The sequence below is a fragment of the Echeneis naucrates genome, chromosome 11 (assembly GCF_900963305.1).
Source record: "Echeneis naucrates chromosome 11, fEcheNa1.1, whole genome shotgun sequence".
Lineage (NCBI taxonomy): Eukaryota > Metazoa > Chordata > Actinopteri > Carangiformes > Echeneidae > Echeneis > Echeneis naucrates.
The window spans coordinates 6,018,512-6,035,376 of record NC_042521.1 but is presented as its reverse complement, the minus strand read 5'-3'; the positions used below and the strand labels follow the sequence as shown (position 1 = coordinate 6,035,376).

Below are 16,865 nucleotides of genomic sequence, written 5' to 3'. Positions count from 1 at the left end.
GGAAGATACAATACAAGCTCTACCCTTCGCTGTTTCTATTGCTGCTATTCAAGCCACATGGAGCACAAGGAAAAGTCTGGACAGCCTGCCTACAGCAGACTCCAAAGCCATTACCGACTGATAATACACTCTGTCTCTCCATCTCTCCATAACTCCATCCCACAACACAACCTGGCACCTTGTCCCACTGGCTGGCCCTGAAGGAAAACAATTACCAGAGAGGCGGAACAACAATACCCAGAAAACATCTGCTTGTGCCGGCTGGGGCCACTGACATGCCTGACTGTGTGTCCCTGTTGGCTTCCATAGAGGACACATGCCTGCCTGGATATGCTGAAGGGCCTGAGCGTTCAGGGCTCAGTCTCCTGTTCCTCGCAGAGCCTTACTGTCCGCCTGTTCGCCTGTCGATCCACCTGCCTCTCTCATTGCCTGTCTGCCTTTGCTGGCAACAGCAGCTCTCTCAGAACAGACGAAGGCCCGCCTGTCAGAGCAGTTGTTCGTTTGGGTGAATTCCCTTCTGCCTTGGATGAGACGGTGCGTCAGTATGGCTCCTAAGCTGAGGCAGACAGGAGGGCGATGAAGACGAGGGGGCCAACACCCATATGATGGCTCCCTCGTGTTATGGCTCAGCTCAGCAGATGGAGGGCCCCATCTTTAGGGTAAACACTGCACAAAGAGCTTAGCAACAATCAAATAGCATAAATAAAGAAAGATATGAAATCATGAACATATTGTATGACACCTACTAGAGTTTTATCATCTCCTCCACCCAACACTCTTACCGCACTAGCACAGAGGATAGCAGAGCAGATATGTGGCCCAGGGGCTACATATAATTTGTTAAAAATTGATTACTTGAGAAAATGTGATTTAATTTACACCAAAAAAAGGACACTCTACTCAGTGTTTATTGGGTTTATATTGCCACCTTGTGGCCATCATTGAGGCTCACTGATATTTCCCTACAGTAATTAATTTTGACTTTCCTTGAATACTTTATAAAGTTCCCCTGGGCCTTGGAGCCCCGGCTGATAATGGGGCTCGAGGTAAAGGACAATAGTTGGGTGAGGCTACAGATTAGAATAAAATATGACAAATGCTATTAAATGTGTAGAACAACTTGAAAAACATATTCAATAACAACAACAATAACAATAGTAGTAATAATAATAATAATATTAACAATAATAGTGTGTAAAGCATTACAACACCAAGATTTCATGCATCAAGTGTATGACTTAATTCAGGATCTGCTGTCACTTATGTCTTATACATGCTGTCTTTTGAAAATAGGACATTTTGCTTTTGAGGTACTTTGCACAAGTTGTTTAATTGCATTTCTCCCTTTGGTTTTGATATTAATAATTAGGTTTTCACTTTGGCCTCCAAATGAGCTTATTGTTCGAAGGCCTGTTGTAATGGTGCTTCCTGCTCCAGCATCCCTTGGTGGAGGACAGATGTACAGTTGTATGTCATCAGTGTAAATATGAAACCATACATTTTGCTCTCTGCTACCACCAAGTGGCAGCAAGAGTATAAAAACAACTGGAGGCAACTGCTGGAGCCATGATGATGTATTTTTTAAGACAGATGATCTCCACACAATACTTTCTTATTACTTTTCCCCGTGACGTGTGTTTTAAACACAGGATCGTAAAGACGGACACAGCTCATGATGTATATCGTGGATAGCTGGATCAAGCACTGGACTTAAGTCTAACAGGTTATAGAAGTGGGACTGTGAGCTACAAGATTATCACAATGCACAATGCACAATGCACAAAGCACTATCACAATGACGATGATGATCATAATTACTATTTGTAGATTTTCCTTTAAATATCAACATGTCCAGACGTTTTACAGCATGCATGTTATATAATAAATCTATTTATACTTTCACTGGCTCCTCAGCCTCAACCTGACCATGCTTCACCTCTCTGTCAACTGGAAAGTCAGCCCCTCCCTTTGCTGCTTTCACTAACTGTAGGAAATATTGAGAAGTCAGGGTGATACTGTTGGTTAATTATATTAATCAGTCGTCTCTCTTTGTTTTTATTTAGCTTTAAGGTTTAGGTATTTACTTTAATTGGAAGTAAAAATTTATCTTTACTATTATGGTATCACATAGCCAACATGAAATCGTGATAAAGACAGGCTAGTTTAAGCAGGAAAGAGTCAGTACTCTTAAAAAAAAGGTCAGAAATCATATTATTCCAGTTGTGTGAATTCTCTTTCAATACAAGTGTAATTATTTATCTGTCTTTTTATTTCAGGGACACATAAAAGTAAAAGTTCACACTCCATAATTTCAACATTAACAGTGTTAGAGAAATGAATGAATTTTGTGGGATAAAAGAAAAAAAAAAGAAGACATTTAAAATGCTGATTCGTCTCCTTGTCAGCAAGAGTGTAACTCACTCAGAGCAGCCGTGTGTGAAAGGACGCAGACTCTGCGGAGGAGCACCTGAAGGCAGCATTTGTGACTCGGCCGGCTGTAACCGGGAGGAAGGAGGGCGCGATCGGTGACAGCTCGCGGGGACGCGCCCGCCGTGACAGCGGCAGCAGCAGCAGGTCTGTGCGGCTTTGACACCACGAGCCCTCCGCTAGTTTTTTTTTTTTAAACCTATTTATATATATATATTTAAATTATTATTATTATTATTATTATTTTGTGACGGACTAACTTCTCAGACAACTCAATGAATGTCGCCCTGCCCCAGACCGCTGTGGCTTTCCGCGTCAGAGCAACAACAGAGATGTAAAGCAAGTTGCTGTACCGCGTCTTCCTCCGTGCTTCTGACATAACGAGGAGCCGAGGAGGGACTGAGGTATTGTTCTGTTGTTGTTTGTTTGTTTGTTTGTTTGTTTGTTTTTTTTTTGCTACAAGCCCAGACAGCGGCGACATGTCCTCCGCATAATGCTCAGGAGTCGCTCGAAGCCGGTGCCGGCGATGCGCTGCCGGAGTTGTTGAGTCTAACACGTCTCATTTGCACCTTCGTTCGCCTCTTGGCGTGAAGTGCAGGGGCAAAGAAGGCGGATGCTTTATAGCGACTCAGGAAGGAGCCAACTTTGAAGGTTTCTTTAAAAACTAAACCCTAAATTGCAGCGTTAACCCCCCCCCCTAGCTAACGGCGCTCGAAGTTACTCTCTGCTAGTTTCACTTACTGGCTCATTTTAAAGCCACTCTTTCCAATTAGGTGATCATGCGCGTGGCGCCTACGTCACACCTTACGTCACAGGGGTTAATTAGGAAAGGTTAACAGGCGCGCGTGAGCACCACGCGCCCGTCTCTGCTATCAAAACGCCGAAATGGAGAAATGTTGTCTAAAAGGTCCTCCAGGATGTGTATTTATGAGGCAGCTGACCTCATAACTTATTGATGCCCCCTGAATGAGGAATGAAGCCGCTTGGTGCTAAACATCTTCCTGACTGCTGATTTCACATGGCTGGTTTTTGTTGTTTGTTTGTTTCCCTTCAGACGAGCTGATTTTTTTTTTTGTCTCCTCGTTTCTGCTGTATTGTTTGGAGACTCGAAAACATCACAAAGCTTTTGCTGATTATAATGCAATGACTCTTTCTCCCAAACAACACTTCAGATTATTTTTTTTTTTTGTGCAGTCAGGTAGTCTTTGGGGTCAGAAAAAAATGGACACTCATACAACCACAGATTTCCACATAAACCTTGCTTGCAGAAGAAAATGGGTGAGTGGCTCAGTTTCATCAAGACACCTGAGCCAGCAGGAACCTGTAGCCATCTCAGCTAAATACAATTGCAGTGAAAGGTACTTAGTGATGGCTGCAATTACAGCTTTGATAGATCAAAAATACTCCCGCTATAAATACTCTTTTTAAAATTACGACCTACTCATTGTGCAGAACTTCTTTAACAGCTGATTATTGATTCTGTTGTCTTAAGTGACCTTAAGCACACAAACATATTTATTCCAGAGAGCTTGATACGGAGTGCTAAGAAATGGCAAAGTAAAACAAATATGCAAATTAACTCTGTAATGTATAAGATAAGTAGAACGTCACATTGTCATGATTAAAATGACATATATACATATTTGTAGATTAACAGTTCTATTTCTATAATTCCACACATGGCAGATATTTTCCTCCAGGCCAAGATTTTATAATTATTGTCTTCTGCACTGATCAGCACCTCAGTTGAAAGCAAGCACCAGATCAGTGTGTGTTTGAGCATGACTGGTGTGAGAACAAATCTCCGACTCCTGTGTGGTTCACCTTATAAATGCATCCATTTCTTTTCTGAGATATTCTCCCTCTCACGCTACCTTTTCCAGGCACTGCAGAGGACGATGGAGGTCCAGAGTGGCATTCAGCAGGCGGAGGCTGGCCCTCTGGTCTCTCCTCGGTCAGGGGCCAATCAGCAGAATGAACATGATGACGGACAGACGGATGCCGGCGGCAGGCCTTCCTCTGACAACAACAGCAAGGATGCACAGCCAGCAAGCCAGAAGGATGACAAAAAAGTAAGTCGCAGACTCCCAGTTGTGTACATCTGCAGCTGCTTTTTGTGTGTGATAAATGATGAGATCCTACCCATCTGCCCTGCACTTTAACATAGACAGACTCGTACCCATCCATTAATTATTTCATCTTTGCTGAAATAATTATGCTGAAAATGAAAAGTTGCAATGCAAGTTTGGATGTTTTGTGGTGCGAAGTGATGTCATACGTTTTACCCATACAAGTTAACAACGCTGACAGGAAAGGTTATCTAGTGTTGAATAGGCATGTTTGCTTATCAGCATTATTGCAGGAAAGTGAAACTTGAGGCACCTTGGTCTTTGGTTTTAGTGGTTTCAAAGGAAGTAGGTAATGTGTTGCTATGTTGCCATGACAACCGCCAGCATGTAGTACAACCACAGGTAAGATGTGCATGTATAGGTTTGAGTATTATTACATGCAGACCTAAGCGGCTTGAGCAGACTCTATGAGTAAACGCTTATTTTCAGACAGATCAACCCTCTGCCATCTTGGACCCCTCTGCATGTCCAAGAGTGACAGTAAAATCCTCATTGGCTCTTTTTCATCACAAGGATGTCAGTCATGCTTCTCTGGCAGGAGCCAGAACCTCTTTCCGTCAATCAGCCTGAGAGGCTCTGTAGGCCTTGGAGCAGAGAAGAGATAGCAGCAGAATAAACAAAGCCGATATACGAAAACATTCACCAGAGGACAGGACTGACTGCTGCTGGCAGCTTTAAATGGGATGCTTGTCATGACTTACTGTATCAATTTTGAGTCATTTGAGGCAGGTTTAAGAAAACGGTAATTGATGCAACCCTTAAAGGTTTACCTCTCGGGCTAGGTAAAATTACGTCATAAGCAATATATTAAAAACATGAAAAGAAATCCAATTGTCTAGGCAGGAGATCTCTGTGCCACATATCCTATATCTATTCCTGACGCCTGTTTTTACAGATTTTTTTTTTTATCGAGTGATCAAAAAGTTTGATTCATTCATGAAATGGGGCATTTGTGTCAGCAGGCTCGTGTATTTAAAAAAAGAAAAGACTTCCATAATTAGAATACATACAAGATGAACGTGCTGTGGTTTTTGAGCTCATGGGAACTATTCTTCATGTACCTCAGCAGCTGTGAGCAACAACCAGCCACAAATTTGGATATACCTACTGACACTGTCTCATAATATTTGTTGTGACAATGAAATGGAGAACATTTTAAGCATCTGCTGCACATTTATATATTTATTTGTTTAACTCGTGCTGTCTGGTAAAACTGACATTCTTGCCTATTCAGACTGGTCCCTTATCACAGCCATTTTGTTGGGAAATGCAATACGCAATTTTCCTCAACTTTGTAGAAATGATTGCCTTCTCTCCAAGGGATAATTGTCTCATACAAATGCACACACACTCAAGTATGATTTCCTGTTTGCCTTTCTGCAGTTTGTTCCGATTATTTGCTTTATGACTTGGAGTTATGCGTTTGAAACCTCACGTGGACAAGTTACAAGAATTATCTACTGATACATAAAATAAGGATCAAGAAGATTTTGAGCTCATAAAAGGGATGTTCTCAAATGATTTACTGCTACAAGTTCGGAGCAGTAGTAAAAGTTGCAGTGATATTGTGGCCATCACAAAAAAGTGCACAGTGTTTATATTGAACACAGACATTTGTCTGACTTTGGTAGTGCTGTGGTGTGAGCCAATGAGGCCTAAAGGCATCAACGCCTCCAATTTCAGAGAGCAGAGGTTTTCTAAGTGGCTCACAGTGACAACATCAAAAGCAACAAATGTGTTTTTTAATCCAACAGTGGGTGTCACTAAGTGGTAGAGGAAAGTGTACAATGGACATAAAGGTCAGACCCCTGTCATTGAATCTCTGTGTGTGTGTGTGTTTTTTTTGTTTTTTTTTCCTCCTTGTTTGTTGGTTGATTTGCAGTTGAGTCAACACCTGCCGCAGCTCACTGAAGGTGGCCCTGGGAGTGTGTTTGCCTCTGACGGCCGTTGGCAGGTTGGTTGCTGCTGCTGCGGTGTCATTGATTAGTCTGGACAGTTTATTCATCAAGGTGTCATCGGTGGAAGTGGACCAGTGCTCTTGTTGTAAAAGGGTAGTTGCCTGTGGCTTGCCCGCTTGTTTATTAGCGATAAATCATTGAGAATGAGGCGGTGCAATCTGACCTGTGGGCTCAAACTCAGAGCTGCTGTGGCACTTGAGGTCGTCCACAGTACAGTCAGCTGGTGCATAAAGGTTAACAAAGTTAGCTGGTGAAAGTAAATTTGCCCCTTCTAATCCCCAGACTGTCCAGAATCTGGATACTAAGGAGCAAAAAAAAAAACAACTGGGTTTAAAATGCGTTTTACTGTCAGCAGTGTACTGATGAATTACACTTCTGTGAACACTTAATCCTCAAGTGTTCCTGGTTGTGATGTTATCTGCTAACTGTGGTTGTGCAGTGGGGGTTTCAGTCTTGTGAAACAGGACAGTGGTAGGGGGGTGAAAAAAGGTCACTGTATCTTTTTTTCACATCATACCACATGATTTTCTGTACTGATAGGACTGTGGGTGCATCAGTGATGCTGCATATTTATGATGAAAGGATAAATAGAAAAAAAGAATAAAAACTACAGCCTGGTCTTTTACAATATTGTATGTGTTATTCTTATTTTAGTATTCCATTGGGAGCTCCCATACATATTGTGCTGTTCTAACACCACACAAAGAAAGGGGCGAGCATCAGCATCATCTCTCTTCCATTTGTGGTGATAGTGGATGACCGGACTGTCACAGCTTACATCAGCCAGTAGTCTGTAATTTTATTTAATTCTCTAGCCCTGGACTCTTCTAAATTCACAGATGTCCATGGGCCACATAGTGTATGACAATATATATTTCATATTGCAGTCAGAAATGCTGTAATATGTTTAAGTCCTTAAGACGATATAACTTATGTGTACACGTACGTGCACCCATTATGTTGCAGCTTCTTTCAGAGGTTATGGGACCACTGACCACTGGCAAGTTTGCACAGATCAGCGGGCATTTGTTTCATAAAGGAATCCTTAATCAGGTAAAGTTTTCGTGTCAAGGGTTGAGCTGAAGGTGTTGACCCTGCCCCTGCACCTTAACCTTAACATGGCCTCTGACACTGGGCTATACCCTGACCCTGCCTTGTGTTGATCTGTGACAATAACTGAAATTCAATACATGACCTCTAAACCACCCTGAGGCATTACGCTTCCATGTATTGGTTTGTGCTCATTATTCTTTGTGAAATCTCAAAGCATCAGCTGGCCACCAATGATGATGAGTTACAGTGGTGATTTAAAATATTGCCCTAATTGGTGTCATAACAGCCTACTGACCTTTAACTCATTATCTGCACGAGAGGCAGAAATAAGTTGGTGAGCACAAAGTCTATGTGTAAGAGTTAACTTGCTGACCTAGCACATTTTACCATTGTTCTCTGTTTTAGGAGTATGTGAGTGTGAGAAATATTTGGTTGTGTAAGATATTACTATAGACGGATTACTTCATCTCATATGTGGATATAAGAAAGACGTATACATTCTTTGCTGTGGTAATTTCTGTTTTCTTTCCATGATAATTGAGTCATTAGGGATTGAGCTTTTAGGCGTGGAGTGGAATAGTTGTACCAGTGATTATTGCAGTTATTTTTGATTACTCAAATGAGAAGCATTCAGTAACAGAGGAAGCAAATTATATTAAATTGTTCTGACTGGAGATTGCGTGTGCATTTCCAAATTAACAATCAGAAAATTTAAATCTGTGCAGATGTTACTTAGCTTGTATTAGAGTGAATTTCATGTTTGTTAACCAATAAAACCAACTTGTGTAAGCTGCAGAGAGATGAGTGGAACTTTCTTGACTTTGTGATGACTTGTCCAGATGCTCTTGGAGCACTTGCTTGATGGATTCACGCTCATGACTTAAAAGTTAACTGGAGAAACAGATGGCCTCTCACCTTGCTTGGCATTAGGAGAAGTGTGACAGCTTTGGATGGTTTTCACTCTATTATTATTACTTTTCTTTCTTTTGTTTTTAACTCTGCGAACTCTTCAAACAATTGATTGGCATTTTACGCATCAGAAGTTTAACTGTCTCAGAATATTCTTGCCCAACTTTATATAAGAATTGATCTGGTATTTGCAGCAAGTTGAACACAATCTGAATAAAGATGTCAGATAACATAAGATATATAAAAAAATGTCTTCCAGGGAAAGTTTTGTCTTTTCCATTAACATAACTGTAGTGACAGCGGAGTGCAGTGAGTTGAGTTAAATATGGACAGACATCCGGAGCCACCACCCCCCCCACCTGCCCTGCACTCTACAGATTGCCTCGGTGGTAGCTAGCAGGCCTAGATAATTACCTTGTGTTATTTCCCCTCCCACATTTTGCTTTTGAAGTCCTGTCTGCCTAGCTGCCTCAGCTCTAATAGCATCCCGGCATGCCATTGATCCTACACCACTCCTCCGGATATGAATGGCTAGTGGAGGTGGGCTGATGGGTTTTGGAGGAAGCAGCCCAGGAGTCTGGCCCAAGCCTCTGCAGGTTTCCTAAAGCGTAGGTTAATCAATATGCCAGAACGCCTGATTGTGAAAACGGCACAATGTGCAAATGACTGTAATATGGACATTAAACAGCAAATTTACAATGGACTCTTCACAAGCAGACAAATTGAAAACTGCCACATTGTCAAATCCTCTACATTTACACACATAAACGACTTCCCCTCCTTTACTGCAACAAATTGAACCTGTTATAACCAAATGATTTCACTGTGTGCCCAGCATGGCAGTTCAAAAGCACCACAATAGTAGGGGCCTTTAAAAACTCCTTACTACTGCACTATATTGAGGAAATTAATGGCTTGTCTGCTCAGCTGTGTCAAGGAAGTAAAATAAATGGTAAATGTAATAGTTTTAGATATGCTGTGATGTCTTAATCCTTTGACAGCACTGCCATGCGCTACACTATGCCAAAGAAAATACCGTTAGAGACGGCTGCTTTGCAGTGAGGTGAGATGTGACTTGACTGCAGCGGCACAAGGATGCAGACAGATACAATACAGATGAATGTGTGTAGCTTATGTGATAATCTCATTACAATAATGCTATCCTGAGCATTATTAGAGGCTTATTTTTTAAAGCTACTGGCATTCAGCAAGTAACAGTTCCACTTTGATTGTTTTGATTAAAAAAAAAAAAAAATACAGTGAGTTTTGCTACATTCATTTTTAAATGAATAAAACCAATCCAGTTTGTATTAACATATATGCTGTAAAATCTAATCAGAGTAATTTTTTTTTGTTCAGTTATCGTCTAAACCAGATGCCCTACAACCAGGAAAGTTGGTAAAATATTTATCTTAGCATTTAAGCAGCATAAATTCGCTCTCATCATGAAAAAATGAGTGAACCCCAAATGAAGTTTAGAAAAAGACGTTATTCAGAAGAGATAGGGAGACTCATCAAACAGGTGAAGCTATCAGGTTCGAACATCAGTAATAGCCACATTTAATTTTGACTTTTTGGCACAGGTAGATGAAACTCATCTTCCTTTAATGTATCTAATGTAACATCAGTGCTTTTCCTACATTGGAAAGTCGATTGATTTGACGTAAGAAAATGTATTTATTTATTAATTCTTTACATCAGTTTGTAACACAGATTAGAATTCCCAATTCAGCTGTACTGATCTGCTGAACAAAATAGCTTTTTATGACAAATGATGAAGATGATTAAAATTGTTATTCAAAAGAATTTTTACCCAGTAGGAAAAGCACAAATGTAAATATGACAAAAGTTCTGATGGTTTCATCGAGCAGCTTTGTTTTATCAGTGCTCCTTATGTTTGCTGGCTCAATGTGTCACTTTCAAGGCCTAGTGAGGAACTTTTATTTTCCCACAGTGACAGAACAAAGAATCTGCTATTTATGTATTAATTACAGTCAGCTCAATTCACTGTCATGAGACTATTTCATTATCCAGTTTCAGAAACATACTGATGCTGCAACTCATGAGCAGACACCCAAACCAAGACCGCATTTTAACAAATGGCTTGTTGCTAATTGTGCAAAACTGTCATATGAAGCCCTGCAGAAACACTACTAAAATATCCAGCCACGAGTTGAGGTGTTGAGGAGCAATTACATCAGCGTATCAGCCAATGCTGGCACATCTGACATGGCTGTTACTAGCTACCCATGACAAAGCCCAGAGAGCCCACCACATGACTGATGATGTATGAATAGGACGGTGCACCTGTGTCAGCCTGAATGAAATGTACTGTATTCCTGTCTGGCGAGATGAGGTAAATGTATTCTCTCTGGAGTGAGCAGAGAGGCGGTAATTGGGTTAGCTCCTGGTTTGGTGACCAGGGTTAAGACTTAGTCCATGATCTCATGTATTAGGAACGGATGATCATTAGTGAGAAGATGAAAGAGCATTACAGATTCATTTCTGAACCCTGTGGTCTATTTATGATCGCTGCTTGTTTGCCTACTGTGCACTTAAGCACGCCAGCCTTTTTATTCAGGTGCCTGTTTTCAGAAAAATATAATTATGTACGTTTCTCTAGTTACAATAGCAACAACAGTATAGATGGTTTTTGGAAATGGTGCTCAGTGGCACTGGTTATTTGTAGCGACTTATTTGTGTTCCTGGTTTCTATTTTAGTCCGTTGGTCCTTTAATCTGTCATAAAAAGTATTGAAGATGATCAAGCATTTCAAATATTTATCATGTAGTCATGGATCATGACACAAACTCTCTTAGTGGCTCTATTTAGCTCTCATCGGTGTATTTTACTCCCCTGTTCAAAGCACACTCTTAGTACAAACATGGGCGCTCACGTGTTCACACAGCCACACACATACACATACACACACCCAATGACACACTACCAGCAGATCACAGAGACCTTATTAGCTGCTGTCACAACACATTTATCCCTCATCTGTTTCTGGGAGCTGTCGCAAGCTAAAGGTTGCTCTCTGCTGCAAAGTGGCAAAGTGGGCTCCTCACTGTGTTTTTCATCCTCTTTAATGGAGAGCGATGGCATGGGCCCCAAACATCTCTATCTGTGGCCCTGTCCAAACAGGGGTGATTTCTGCCTGAAAATAGCCCTGCTGTCAGCTTGCCTTAGTTGCCGGGCCCGCTGAGAGTCAGTTAAGGGGATCAGTGCTCGCTCAAGTGTGTGGCTCAGTGGTAAGACACGGTGCTGGTGACACATTGCTTTGATGGGATCACCGACTGCTCCTAATCCCTCCTCGACACAGATGACCTAAGGGGCTCATTGCACTCAGCAGAGTCACCAGTCATGATTCCAGCTCTGCCTGACTTCAACATCCTATCCCTTTGACCTACCACCTTTACACTCTCAAACGGCAAATAAACAGCATTCGGCGGCTTTGTGGTTGACAGGTGTTGTTCAGGGCTGCTGTTGTACATGTGTTTATGTGTTAGCGTCGAAGGATATTCAAGGCTATACAATTTTAAATTTTAAAAAGGAATTTAAGATGCTGTCTTTTAAGATAATTTTTAAAGCTATAAACTACATGAATAAAAGGGCAGGGCTGCTGCTGTTATGCATTTAGTTGGTTCATATGTTGGACGTGCAGCCCGATTTTTGGGCCAGCAATTTGGCATGGGAACATAAGCATGAGAGCTCCCTGTTTAGAAGGCCATCTGGAAAATTCTCTGCTGTGATTAAAAAAATTCAGCCCTTTGCATTTTCATTTTTTAATGAATTGTGCACCCTGTGGATGTGAGCAATGTGTGTGCCACTCTGAAGCCAATGCATGTCTGTTGTTAGGGGTTGGTGTGTGCCTCGGTGTCAAGGCTGGGAACTGTTCACTTGTCTCAGTTTGTGATGACTTGGCAGCAATGCAAAGGTCAAGGCAGACTTGAAGTGCAGAATTGCCAAATGTGCAAGATTAACAATACTCCATCTTGGTTTTCACATAGTGGAACTCTCAAGAGCTGTATATCTTGCCAGAAAATATGTTAAAATCCCTAACTTCTGGGTACAGACTGCTCATCCTGTGGCTATGAAATATACAACATGTTTAATAGGCGATTGTTTGTGCTACGATTACAGAAACATAATATGCAGCTTGACTATCACAGCTTCAAAGGGGATGTCATTTGGTTACATGTTCTGCTAGATCCAAAATCTTGTAGCTTGTTGTTGTTTTTTTTTTTTTTTTTTTTTTCTGTGGCCATTTATTTGTCTTCAGTCTTGTTAGATAGTGGGTACAGCTAAGGGGCCCACAGTAATTCGCGCCCTCTTTTCTATTTCCAAGAGTAAATTATCTTTCTGTGCTTGCATTACAAACATAATGCAAAACAATCCAACTTATCCTCTATTTATCCTCTAAATGTAAGCACTGATAAACCCTCATCAAGGTAGAGGCCTTTAATCCACTGATCGGATGCACCAACTATGTTAAAACTAGAAAGAATGAGAGGAAAAACTAATTTTTACAACGTTGATGAGAATAAGTATTTTACATAAGCCAGTTTCAGGACTCAAAAACAGAAAATAATGTTCTGTGGACAATATTTCTGTTAATTTTTTTTTTTTTTTAACCCTTAATAGATATTTCATTAATGAAGTCATTGCTGTTTTATTAATATGCCAGTTATGAAAATACATTTAGCTCATACAAAATCCTTTCATCTATCATAACAAACAAAGATGTGAGTACAAGGAACTTTGGATGGCTGTCTGTAGCAACCAATTTCACAATGTTGGAGAAAAGGTTCAGTGCTTAGTTGTTATTATTTTTTTTTATTACTTATGCTATCAAACTGTTGGTGCGTTTGATTTGCCCACAAAAATTTACTGTCTGTTTCCTCCACTTTGTGTCTGGGTTTTGCTCAAATCAAGCTTCAGTCAGTATTGAAATTAGTGACAGCTGCAAATGCCATTTTATTGTTTTTCGAGCATATGGAAATGATTTCAATACTCCTTGTTATATCTGAGTTATTGTGCCACCATATCACTTATACTTGCATATCATACTTGCGCTCATTTATCATGAAAGTACTGTCTGTGTGGGCATATTTATGCATAGATGGCACAATATTATGAGCAAGAAAATCAATACTCAGGCGGGAAAGTGTTTACTCGTTAAAAGACCTTGACTTTGTATAGTGTATAATGCACTAAGAATGAACATGTCCTGACAAAACTACGTTTTGTAGGACGATTTCTAGATGAGGACATTCAAATGGGGATGACCTCAGCTCTTCTGTCTGCTTGGACAGATGCTACACTGTGTAGTCATGACACATACACTCAAACATTTCCATTTGGACAATCTGTTTCCACTCAGAAATGTCGTCTGATTAATTATAATCAGGCCCTTAGTGTCAATATTTTCCAATATTTAGATGGGACTTGGCTAGCGGTCTTCATAACATCTTGAGGAAGCAAAAGCAATATCGTTTTTTTTTTTTTTTTTCTATTTCTTGCTGCTTGGGTGTTTTATTGAAATTTTATGCTGCTTCATATAATCCCAAACAAATGGAAAACCAAAATAGAAACTGGAAGACATAAAGATGGTAATTTATTAAATGTGTACTATAATATCTATTGCGTGGTGGAAAATTGCACATCTACCCCATTTTACACAACACTTACAACATTTAACAGGAAGTAATGATAGAAAACACATGGCTATGACTTTAGAGAGAAGTGTTGTTGGTGAGATATTTGTGCGAGAACTGGTTTGACTTTATCTAACAATATCCACAGTCAAAATGAATCGGCATGAATAAAAAAGCAGATAAGAGTTACAGCAGTGACAATGATACCGCTTAAGTTTGGGTGGGATTTGTCGATAGATGTTCAAAACACCAATATTGGCTCAGGCGAACCTTTGAAAAGATTCTTTTAAGTTATGATAATCAAGAAATGATGCTCCATTTACTTTGGAGCATCATTTCATCATTTCAATAGAGTGAAGAAATACACCTAAGAAAAGATTCATTTTGGATCTAGTAAGTTTTATTTTAGCCTCAAACGAGCTCATTAATGCTACTTCCCTTTAATAGTATAACATTTAATCAATTTAACATTTGTGAATTAAAAATTCTTACTTTTTATTGCCATACCTCTTAATTTTAGATTATAAACAGTGCCATTTGACATGTATTTTAAATTACGTTACGTTGTAGTTATTTAGTTGTCGTTTTACAGATTTATTGTTCATGTGTCTGAGGTGTATGGTTATAGGTCAACCCGTGCAGGAAACTCAGTCATGAGCCTCCTCTCGACCAGGCTTGAAAATGGATCAGACACTGCCTTTGTCTGGCACACTGACGTTGCCACCAAGAATGGAAATTAATCAAATGATACTGACATTTAAATGTCACGTAACCAACCCGCTGATGGAAGGAAAGACAGAGGTGGGTTATATTGAAACTTAAATTTTATCGGCTGAACTATTTCATGTAACTCAGGAAATTCTTTTGAGATGTTTGAAGCGCTCCAGATCGGAGTCTCTGCAGTGAGAGACAGGGTGACAGCTGTCTCGTGAATTCCAAGATAGGTCGATTGCACATTGATTTGATGTGGATCTGCTGCCTCAAAGTGGTATCTGCATTTTATGTCCTGGGAAGGTTGTGGACAGCCACGTGTCTTCAAACATTCGGAGTCTGTCCAGTCTCTTCACTTTCATCTGAAAGAGAGAGGGGGTGTGTAATGTTCCTCAGATCCCACTAGCAATGTGAGTGAGGATTTCTGGGCTGGTCGGCCAGTGCTCTTCTGTGTGCCCCTCTTCGTGAGCTTTGGTGCCATGGAAATTATATATTTTTTTTTTGCACCTGTGAAAATCACTTTATGAGGTAGTTCACAGATTCATTTTGGATGTTTGGCAGTTGAAAGAAAAACAAAAGCCAATTTTAACCTCAGTCCTTTGGAGTCCATCTAAGATTGAACGGTTGATTGGCCGTTTTTCTTCTACCTCACAGGGGCATCATTAGGACACCCCACCAGCTCTGTGATAATAAGAGCAAACACCTCCATTATTTTCCCTTGGGCCTGTAATACATATATTCACACCTTGTTAGACTGTGTGACCAGCTCTATTAGTTGCAGCAGTTAGACTCCACTTGCCCACTCATTAACACCGCCGATGGAGATATAACACACTTGTTACCAGAGTATATCATAATAAAATACTGGACTGGCTTTTAACTGATTGTGGAAATAAAAATGAGAACCAGCTAATGCATCATACTGTGCTGTGCAGGGGTTGTGTCAAAAACAAAGCTGCTGGGAAAGCTTGGCTGTGTGCAGGCACACAGGTCAGCCGACTGTGCCCTGTGATGGTGTGTAAATGAAATGGTAATAGAAGGTTCCATCACCACGACTAATTACTGAATGACAGTTTTCTCACCAGTGTGTAAGTTTGTGTGTGAATGAGCATATGTGTGCGCCTGTGTCAGATAGGCCTAATTAGGTAAACTCCCATTACACTTAAAAGTGCATTACCGCTGCTCTTTTGTAAAGCTTATAATTAGAGTGCTGCGGAGAGCAAGCAGTAATTAAGTTATTTCTCAAGTATTATTATTCTAGTTGTTACGCGAGCCAGTTGTACTGAAAGAGATAGAATACATATTTGACTTTGTGCCAGTTCTTTGTTAAGTTCGTAGATATTAAAGCAAAGAGCCATTACACAGTGCATGATTAGAGTGCATGGCAATATACATCCCATTGTCCTCCTGTCAAGGGTTTTCTCTCTGAACATTAAAATATCACAATGGATCTTTCAGCTTGTACAATTGCAAAACAAATGACAACACATACGCTCATGGGTATGCGCACACATTTCTTCTCTCAGGCTCTTTTTGTCCATGTGCCATGCAATGCCTGCACTGGCCGCACCGAGAGCTCCAGATCATCTGACTAATCCAGATTGCCGTCTATTCCTGATCTCACTCTGCTCTTCCTGCCAATAACTCCATTATTCTCAGCGGTTTCATGATGTTTGCCTTTCTTTCTTTTTTTTTTTGACTGCTAATGTTCAGCAGTACACTGAGTAGTTGAGGAATTCAGCCTTCACCCAGGTGAACTTCATCAACAACACCCTCAGTCTCCTTTCCTTTTTGCACATCTTCCCTCAACATGTATTTAATTAATACAAGCTTTTGTGTCCTTAGGTAAGAGACTAATGATACAGAACAAACCTCTTTTTTATTCAAATTAATGGCAAGAATGCTGCTCCATCTTTCAATTTTTTGTTTGCATATTTGTGTATAATTACATGGCTCCTTCCTGCTCTGCCTTGCCACTAGCAGATTTAAGTAACGATGCTAGTCGGGGCCTTTGGAGACCT

General features: G+C 40.5%; 1 protein-coding gene across 3 annotated transcripts in view; it reads left to right on the top strand.

Annotated features, from left to right (window-relative positions):
- The first annotated feature begins 2,538 nt into the window (after positions 1–2,538).
- LOC115050597 (RNA-binding motif, single-stranded-interacting protein 3) overlaps positions 2,539–16,865 on the top strand; it is a 238,561-nt gene continuing 224,234 nt past the window's right edge. For 2 of the 3 annotated variants that reach the window (XM_029513488.1, XM_029513486.1), the window contains exons 1-2: positions 2,672–2,831; positions 4,311–4,499. In XM_029513488.1, coding sequence (XP_029369348.1) covers positions 4,326–4,499 — 174 coding nt within the window. In that variant the 5' untranslated portion in view covers positions 2,672–2,831; positions 4,311–4,325. Of the gene's footprint in view, positions 2,575–2,671; positions 2,832–4,310; positions 4,500–16,865 lie in introns of those variants that run through there. The other variant, XM_029513487.1, reaches the window with a different exon arrangement.